At 43.1% G+C, this 10,075-nt stretch overlaps 1 protein-coding gene across 1 annotated transcript; it reads right to left on the minus strand.

Annotated features, from left to right (window-relative positions):
• Positions 1 to 823: 823 nt before the first annotated feature.
• LOC148326118 (uncharacterized) lies at positions 824 to 10,062 on the minus strand. Its single transcript, XM_088311987.1, has 5 exons — positions 9,182 to 10,062; positions 5,861 to 5,956; positions 5,681 to 5,786; positions 3,353 to 3,446; positions 824 to 2,751 (listed from the first exon to the last, which is right to left on the minus strand). Exons 1-4 carry the CDS (start codon positions 9,708 to 9,710, stop codon positions 3,389 to 3,391), a joined length of 789 nt encoding a protein of 262 aa, XP_088168113.1. The 5' UTR covers positions 9,711 to 10,062; the 3' UTR covers positions 824 to 2,751; positions 3,353 to 3,388.
• Between the last annotated feature and the right edge of the window lie 13 nt (positions 10,063 to 10,075).

Genomic DNA, 10,075 nt, shown 5'->3' on the forward strand with positions numbered 1-10,075 from the left:
GTTTATTTGGACGTTTATTGTGAGCAAGTCTTTTCAACAGCCTCTCACTTTTTCCAAATTAACTGTTTTTCCCCAAAAACTGGAAAACAAATCTGAAAAACAATATTCCACCCCCTAAAAAATTTTTTTAAACAGGAAAAATTGATAAAACAGAAAAAAGTTTTTTTTAAAAAACATCGCCCCCCCCCCAATATTGCTCCAAAAAAAAAAATTCAGGTGAATGTTCTACGCTTCAATAATTACCTTTAAAAATATTTTTCTCTGAAAATTCCAAAAACCTTTGAAAACGCAATGCAAGTTTTGCATGACAACTTTTTTTCTCCCACACTAAAATTACAACTTCACATTTTTCTTTAAAATGCTGTCAGAAAAAAAAATACTTTTCCACAATGACATTTTTAAAACTCAAATTTCTGATTTTCGTATTTGATCGTGATAATCCCAAATTTAAAGGCAAATAACATAATATACTTTTTTTCCCCCATAAAATTTAAAAATCGAATTTCCATTATTGATAAACCAGAATGTAAATAAAACAAAACTACAAAATACTATTTTTTTCATGAAACTTTTTAGTTTCGTGTTTTAAAAAAAAACTACTTTAATCTAAAGAAACAAAACCATTTACAATTGTTATTCTCTGAAAAAAAACTGCCTTGTCAGAAAAACATGGCTTTATTAAGTTTGTTTTTTTGTATTTTTTTTTTGGTAAAGACTACTGTATTCTGAACGATTCTCACCTGGAGACTGTTAAAAATAACTTTACTTATATTTCTAAAATAACAAAAGGTGCAACGGAACTGCAACACAGGAGACGAGCACACCTCTTCACACATATTTATTGTAAAAAATACATATAAAAACAATTTCTGAGACATACAAAAGATTGGAGCTTTAGAAACAGTATATCCAACAGACAAAGACCAGCCGTTTTTTTTTTTTTTTAAATGCATTACATATTTACAATTCAATAAATAAAATGACGCCTCTGCTGTGTGTTTGTGCGTGCGTGTTTTGTTGTGTTTTTTTAAGATTGTCCATATATACTGTGATGAAAGCTCTGATGTCTTGACAGGAGTGGGGGAGTAGATCTGGGGGCTATTTATACAAAATCCCATCCTTGGTTGAGTTCTCCCGCACACACGCACGCACGCACGCGCACGCAGAGAGGGCGAGCTTTTATAATTAGCAATGGTAAAAATTTGAGGTATTGCACCACACGGCTTGAGAGGGAATTATATGAGTGGGCTTGGGAGAGTGCCCGCCCACTTTTGGAAAACGTACACACACACACACACACCTCAAGAGTACACATCATAAATTATCACCACATCAAATGTAACATTGAATGAGCCACTACACACACGCGCACGCACACACAAACAAATTTGGCATTATTACTGTTTATTCTAAACATGCGCAGGGCTGCCCCCTAGTGGCAGGACGAGTTGTAGCACCTCAGCAGGGGCCCACGTATGGAAAGCCGTTTTGAGTATTTAGTCCAGATCCTTGATACCCACGAGTATTATGCTCTTCGTCCTTGAGCTGGTTGTTGAAGATAATTGGGGGGAAAAATTAGATAAAAAGGGTTTATGGAAAGCCAATTGAGTATTTGTCTGGATAATCATATTGCATACTAGTGGCACTAGTAGTGACAAAAGTAACAGTAACAGTCATCCGAGTTGTTCAAGCAGTGCGCTGCACTCTTACTTACAAAAACATACTAGGCCTAATTTGGCACTAGTAGTGGGGCGTTCTTTGACCTGAACCTTTAGTTGGAGAAAGGATATCAAATAAATGCTCAAACGGCTTTGAACACCAGAGGGGAGGATTGTAAAGAACTTCCTGAAGCCATTGTTCATAATTCGTTTTTTTCCTCATCTTTGATTGATTCTGAAAACTCATCCCCAAATAAACCCTGACCAGGAAAAGGCAGCACACACACAAGAAGGCTTGAAAAGAAAGTCATACATTGAGCTATAATCATGGTCGTTATGACGATATCATACTTTAAAATACTTGCCATTATAAAACGGTAGCGCCGTCCCTTTAAGGCCGATACATCCATGGCCCAAACGGCGATATAAAGCCACCTCCGGAAAAACGGGGACACGGGGGGAAAATCTTTTCAGGAGGATGTTGCTGGGCTTCCAAAATCAGTACCGTTGCCACGTGTAACAGGATGTAACAAATCCAACACAGAATTCTGGGTAATTCACATTAAACACACACTCACTCGGTATCATTTGCGGTTCCATCCTCATTGGAGCACTCGAAAGCAACTGAATCAAGAAAGCAAGAAAGAAAGGGGGGGGGGGAATCCTCGGGAGGACAAAAAGTGCTCAAATGGGTGCAAAGACCAGCGCTAAACGGAGCACTAACCAACCAACCCCCCCCTCCTGAAATGTTAACATTAAACTGCAGGTAACGACAAAACCCGCCCCCGTACCCTTAGCTGGTGGGCAACAATGTTACTGAAAAATACACAGGAGGCAACCTTTACTCCTCACCACGGGGAGAGATTACATCGGCGGACGCCAACCCAGCAAGCGAGGGGTTAAATCCTAAAGCAGCCATCGTCGTCGTTTTTTTGTTTTGTTTGTTTTGTTTTAAAGTGTACAGTTTGTTTGCGAAATGGTCTGGACCTACAGGAGGAGCCGGCCGGAGGTGGTCCGTGCTGCCCAAAGCTTCTTTATGGGTCGGCGGGCATGTTGCATTTTTCACAAGGAGCGAGCGTTGGCATGTGGTCTCCTGTGAGGAGCAAAGAAGCAGAGTGTAGAAATAAGGATGATGATGCATAATGGGGGAATTTTAGGTCTGTACAAATCAAGTTTATAAATAAATACATAAAAATATTGAAGGAAAAAAAAGGCATGATTTTTCTATTTAACACATTAGAACACAAGAAAAAAAAAAATCAGGAGATGCAAACAAAATAATTTTATTTTATTAGTATAGTGCCATTGCGCTGCTGCTACCCTTACTGTTTGCACTAAAAAGAAAAATGAACATGCTTTATTATTTTTAATACGCCGCATTTTCTGGACCATAAGGCACACCCGCATATAAGCCGCAGCAACTCTTTTTGGAGGGGGAACAAAATGATATACGAGCCGCACCGGACTATAAGCCGCAGTTTTCCATGTTAAAAAAAATTTGTTCAATAAACGTCTACAAGTGATTCGCTGACTGTGGCAGCCCCTTGTCCAAAAGAGCGGTGGTGTCACTGAAGCTCGCTCTCAACGACAATTTTGCATCATAACGCACAGGAAAAAAATAAAATAACCCCAAAAGTGCCAGTTGGTAACTGGAAAAAGCATCAAAGTCAAAGAATGAAAATTCTTGGGCCTACCTGAGTCATCGCGGGGGGAGTCATGTGACCCGGGAGTCAGTCTGAGGGATGCTCAGGGCAGCAGGGCTTCACCTTGGCCCACGCGTCGATGCAGCTGCGGAAACACACGAGTCGGTTACGGCGGCTTTCTCAGACTGCGCTCGTCACGTTCCCATCTCGGCCGGATTAACGCCATTCATTGAACGCCCTTGAATGATATTTCCTGAAAAGGATTCCTTTGCTGCACATGGACTACACCACACTTGAAACTAAAATGGTGGTGCCTTATGAACAAATTTCACATTCAGTCATCTCAGTGCAACATTCTCGTAGACTCACAGATCAGAATTACAACACTTCATTCGTCAACCGATTTGACGTGAAAGTGAAAGGGAGTGGGCGAGGTTCTGAGTGAGTGATGTGGAAACTCACAACTACACGCCCATTTACAAACGCGCGGCAACGGCAAAGTATGACCCGGTAGTGGGTTATGAGGCCGCCCTACTTGTACAGCGTAACTTTAATTGAACCACAAAAACATGGCGTGAATGTCAAGGGAAGAAGCGGCTAACCGCAAAGAGAGGAATTGGGTCAGTCTATCGCTCACTGCACACTTTTGACTAGATTGTTTGAGTTCAAATTTCAAAAAGTGCAAAACCAGTGGCTTACCGTTGGCCACGCATGAAAACTAGCTGCACGTTGCGCGACAATTGAGTCAGGTTCGGCCGCATTGCTTTGAGTGCCGACAGTGCGTGAACGAGTGAGTTAAAGCTTAATAGTGAGTGGCAGAGTTTGATAAAGAAAGAAAAAGGAAGACAGTGAAGGAGAAAGCAAGAGAGACTGAATGAGTGAGTTGGTGAGAGAATCACTAAAAATGAAACGTAAATGAAACTGACTGCAAGTTTCAGAGAGAAATGGAGTGAGCCTTGGCCGGATTCCAAATGACAGCGGTCAGCCGGGTGGATCTGTATTTCGTCAGTGTTTCAGGGTGAGCCACACCTTTTTACATATGCTTTGTCAAAGTGGGAACTTAGAAGACGTGTGTGGAAAGCTCACATCTGCACACGCACACACACACCGATGTCAGGCTCATGTGACGTAACCATGCCTGATGTGCACACGTGCATTGCCTAACCACATAAACATTTCCTGTGCTCCGATAACGGGTAAACTGAAACCTCACAAAACGTAGATGAAAACTAAGCTAACACTTTCACAATCTGTGTAAAAAGCGTTTGCAAACTTCAAGTCAAAATGGAGGACACACAAGGATTACACAGTGCCAGATTTGCTGACATTTTGGAAAAAGTTTGATTAAAAACCAGAGGGGGGAAAAAAATATATCAAGATATTATGGCTGTGCGCAAATTACGTCGTCAACGTTTTCAAACAAGCAAACGCGAGATTTGGCAAAGCACTTTTGGACACCGTATGGCAGCTGTCTTCAATCCTGTTCCTCAAATGATCAGGCTCGTTATCCAGCTTGAACAGACCTTGCTGATTAGCTGATCATTTGAATCAGGTGTGTTGTAGCAGGGAGAGATGGAAAACACGCAGGACTGCGGATTAAAGACTCCCTGCCGTATGGGGTGGATCAGGGATCAACAGCAATTTTGCAACCGAGACCTGCTTCTCAGCTACTGATTAATGCGAAGCGCTACCAGCTCGATACTAAAATTAATAATAATTAGGACGCATAAACATCAATATGTATCACTTTATTTCTAACTTTTACATTTTCAAAATAATTTTCTTTTACAACAATACTGGTGAGTTATTTTTCAAAACAGGCCGGCGGGCTGCAAGTGGCTCTGGGTGACGGCACCTGATAAGATTTTTTTTAAATTATTATTTTTATTGTAAATTGTTTAAAAAAAAAAATAGATAATCAAAATTACTTTTACAAAAAACTATTATAAATAAAATAAACATTCCATTTGTGATTTTAAAAATAAAATGTAAACCTATTTTTAAATAATCTTTTTTTTTTGTTTAAAGAAAAGATTTTGCCAATTTTTTTCCATGTTATATTTATTTTTAGACTTCTGAATTCCCAGCAATTTCAACGAGGGACCCGCGAAGTCTAATAAAGATCAGTTCAATAAAGTTGAATTTTGTTTTTTGACTGACAGTGTCAATCAAAAAGACTAAGCATTCAGTTTGTATCGGATCTCTTGGATTAGATTGCACCAAATGACGTGTCCAGAAAGTGTTTAATTTTGCAGCGGTGTGAGCTTGACGTACTTTTAAAGGAAACAGCATGTATCCAATCACCTCAACCGTCTCATCCAAAGTGCGTGGCATGTGCGTGTCATTGATTATTATTGTGACTCAAGTGCAAGTTGTTACCTCTTGTGGTAGACGCAGAGGCATGCCAGCCGAGCAATGGTCTCGCCCTGCACCAGATCCTCCAGACAGATAGAGCACTCGCCGCTGTCTTTGCTCAGCACATCCGCTAGAGACGCACACTCCTTGTGAGCGAAGATTCTTGACAGGCCAGAGGATTGAAAGAACACGTGCAAGACTTACTGTTGTAGGGAAGTGGTGGAGACGTGAGGCAGCTCAACAGGTGATCCTCGATGCGACCGCCGGGGAACGGCTTGGAGCAGAAAGGACAGCGGATATCTGCACACACCATGATGGATGTTGATTTGGGGAGTAGAAGTTGTTGGTGATTGCCACGTTCAGAGATTGAGGGAAAGCGGTGTGCGGTTTAAAACCAGACACTCGCTCACTTCTCCCGTCCTGTCGCATTGAAAGCAACTGCGGTATTTTAGATGCAGTAGCTACGTGTGAACACTAGGGGGCAAGGTGTCGAAAGAGTACATAGAGCCGATTAGAGAAGAAGAAGAAGAAATAATGGCCCAAGAAGAAAATCAAGTTTGGTGCATATACTGTACAAGTCGAAAAAAAAATGAACGCCATGTTACCTCCGAGTGTACTACAAAGTAAAGAGAGCCAAAAACTAACTAACTTGCAACCTCGGGTGTCCTATTTTGTGCCACACGGACACTTTACGTTAAAATAAGAGTGGAAGAAGAAAATTGTGATGGAGCTACATGAATATAACTTGTTTTTCACGACGAAGAAATAATCAATGCTTTTAAGTATCGTCTTTCTGTATGAGTTCCTACAGCTTTTGTGCGTCATCGTTACTGACAGACGAGTATTTCTCATGCGCCATCAGATGCTGTTGCGTCGCTATGTGAAAGCACAAACAGCTATTGGAAATATCCCGTGCATCTGTGGGTTCTCCATAGAAGGCACGGACAGAAAAAGACAGATCTTCTGTCCCGAACCTGCTGTCAATTTTCACGACATCAGAGAGCCTTGGAATGCAAAGGAGGCGAGACGCCGCCTGTGAACGGGGAAATGCCAGAAAGGCAAGACAGGGGTGTGAAGTTAAACACTTAACACTTCTCCACCCTGTCACTGTCAGGCAACCATTTTATACCGCCCTTCAGACACTGACGTATTCTAATCATCCGATTGCAGGATATGGTATTGAAGTGTGAAAGTGCGCAGCTTTTTTCCCCGAGGGCTGTGTGTGAACGGTAAAGCCGAACCGCTGCGACGATTAATCGCATTACTCAATTACAAACGCACAGTTGAGGTAAAATCTTTGCTTTGAAGCTTCGCAGGAATTGTTTTTTTTTAATTGTCACAAAGGAATGTTTGAATGAGAACACACACACGACTCAATATGGGGAGAGTGGACATGGGTCGACGGAAAACTCTGAAGTGGTTTGCGCGTGGATGGGAATTTCTGGGTGGCTAATCAGCATCAAATTCAACAATTAAAACAGTCCGTCAACGAAGCCCATCTCAATACTGCATCATCAACACGTGTGTTGTTTATTTGATGTTGCTCACCAACGTCGTCCTAGCAACAAATGAAGGGAGTGTACAAACTTGGGAGACTAAATTTAGCTTGGCGCTAGCGAAGACGAGGCTCGTACGATACAACGCCGATTGATTTAAAACGGGACCAAAAGCAGCAGCAGAAAAAAAAAATAAATACTAAAAAGTTGTTTCACAGTTTGGACAATGTATGGTGTACATATAAGTGCACTTTTTCGGGAAATGAACCCATTCGAGTATATTCGGAACTCGTTCATTAATGTCAATACGAATAGCGAAAGGGGATTTGGGGAGCGAGTCCGAGTTCTGGTAATAAGCACATTCCTACAGTAACTGCTGATGGTCACAACTCACGCCAAGTCATTCAACGTGTAAACTGCAGTTAACAGCCAGCCAGCTCTACACTATCATTCGCTGAGGCCTACACCACGTAGGAGGCCGCGCCGCATCTTCTAAATCATTACACACAGTCATCGTCACAGATACTACAGTAGAGTAAGAGGATGGTGAACCCAAGTGGACAAAAACAATACCTGCGCCTCACATGTGTGTTACTCTACGGAAAATATGTATTTTGCTGTTAACACATGGCATAGCCGAGGAACACTCGATTCTAAAAATATTCGATAATCGGAGCCCTAGCCAGATTATCTATTACAGTTGTGAAGTGGCTATTTTCGCATTCATGGTCCATGTAACGTTCCACTGTTATGTGCTTGGCAATCCATGGACGCCACAGATGGTCCAAAGTGTTCCCTCCTGGCCTAAATTCTTCCATGCCAACATTTTCTTATTTCCTGACCCCATTCCCCCCCCCCACATTGGCTGGAGGGCCTGCCCGGGAAAAGCCAAAACACGCATGATGGTGTTTCGTCTCATCGAGTGCTTCCACATGGCTCTGCTGAAAGTGAAACTCTGCCTTCTTTGAGACGCGTCAACCGCGCTCCCTTTCAACTAGCAGACCTCCATTGTGACAACTGTCATCGCAGCCTTGTGGCGTGACGAGAGGGTGGTCTTGCATGTCATTTCATCGAGACTTACGAGAGCGACGCCGTTTACACAATACAGCCTCAGATGATTTCCCTCATCATAAAATCACGAGCCAAGAGATTATCTGCACAAGAATGTGGGCTCTTTCAATCAGTTTCAGTTTTACACATAGTTGGACATCATGACTGCTTGACTGTGACAAACTTAATTGAAACTGCTTGCCTTTACATATGTAATTTTTTTGTCATTTACACATGATCAGTTATTAGTTTTTGGTTACAATTAATCCATTAGGAGGTGTTACTAAATTTGTAGAATTTAATGTAAACTGGGACTAAAATCAGATTGGACCTCAGCAATTTAATGACATTCATTTTAGTTAACCCTTACAATATGTTTTTTTTTTTTCCCACACAGCATGTCCTGGGTCAATTTTGATATCAGGAAGTTATGAACTACATATGATTTCAAAATTCAGTCATAGCCCATTTTACGTTGGCGGATGATTAATTCTTAATCACTTTTCAAAGAAAACAAATGTGTATTGCTGAAGAAGCAGATCTTGGGCCCGTGTCAAGGCACTCTGCCCTCTGGATAACTTCTGCTCCTTGTGTTTGGTATGCATGATAATTCACAAGCTGTCTTACTCTTTAACTGTTATGAGAATTTCAGGAACACAGGCAGTTCTTGAGAACTGCTCTCTCTTGGGAGTAGTGTGACCACACTTTAGTTTAGATTTGTGACTTGTACATGTTTTAGATTCTCATGATGTAACACACATTGGTTCGTATAAATTACATTTTAGTAGACTATAAGCGTTTTGTGACTTCAGATTTATTTTTAAATTGACATTAATGAAAGTCGAGTTGGCCTCGACTCGTATTAAAACGAATGCAAGCTGTCAATAAACTCAGTAGTGACGTCAGTGATTTCAGTGGCTTATTTAGATTTATTCTAGTTGAACATGACGGAATGTTCAATGGTCACGTCTCGACTTACTGCCATGGCGATTGTTGACGCGGTACAGGCCGATCCAAGCCTCAGACACCGGCCGCTGGTGGGTGCCCCGAACCCGGGCCGACCTGGCGCCGACGCTGCGGCCCCCGGCATGTCGATTTCCGGGCAGCCGTTCCGAGAAAGTGCGGTGGGGCGTGCGGCCTGTTTCGTCCCCGGGTTGAAGCTCTGCGTTGGCGGAAGCCTCCGGGCTTGTGTTGCCGTCCTCCTCCGTCTTGCCCACGCTGTGGTTGTCGTCCACCGGGGACGACTGGCTCATACTAGCCGGGATGCCGTGGTGGTCGGCCGGGCTACCGTCAGCGCTCGCGCCATGCTGGCCCAGGTCGGAGTCGCTGCCCTCCTCCGAGCGGCTCCGGTTGACTTCGGTGTCCTCGAAGCTGCCGGAGAAGTCCACCATGAGGCTGGTGGGTCTGGCACAGCGAGGCCGCCGGTACGAATCCCGCTTGGCGGTGCCGTCCTTCCCGAGAGTGGACGGCACCGGGTCTTCCTGGAGGCGACTCGCTCTCGTGCCCATTGCTAGCGGGCGGGCTAATGGAGCTTGGTTAGCCGAGCTTTCGAACGCTTTTCCAACACGCCAACAACGACCTCGACTCGACCCTTTCAGCCGCGGCGTATTCGTCTGGAAACGACACCCGCCAGCAGCTACCTGGCAACCAACGTAAGGGTGCGACTTTAAAGCAAGACGCGCGTTGCTTCTCCTGGCCTTAGTTTGTCCTTCCAGTCCACATTTTCCTTTCCTTTATGACGTACTGGTTCTCGTTGCTGCAGCGGAAATAGAGCGCTCTCGTTTCCTGCTTTGAACTGTGTACAAAAAGTTACGGTAACGTTGAATGTTGGGCGACGAGTTCACAATTTTTAACTATGGAAATCACACTTTAA

This window comes from Idiotropiscis lumnitzeri, chromosome 12 (genome assembly GCF_059441095.1).
Source record: "Idiotropiscis lumnitzeri isolate Australia: NSW breed Sydney's pygmy pipehorse chromosome 12, RoL_Ilum_1.0, whole genome shotgun sequence".
Taxonomy (NCBI): Eukaryota; Metazoa; Chordata; class Actinopteri; order Syngnathiformes; family Syngnathidae; genus Idiotropiscis; species Idiotropiscis lumnitzeri.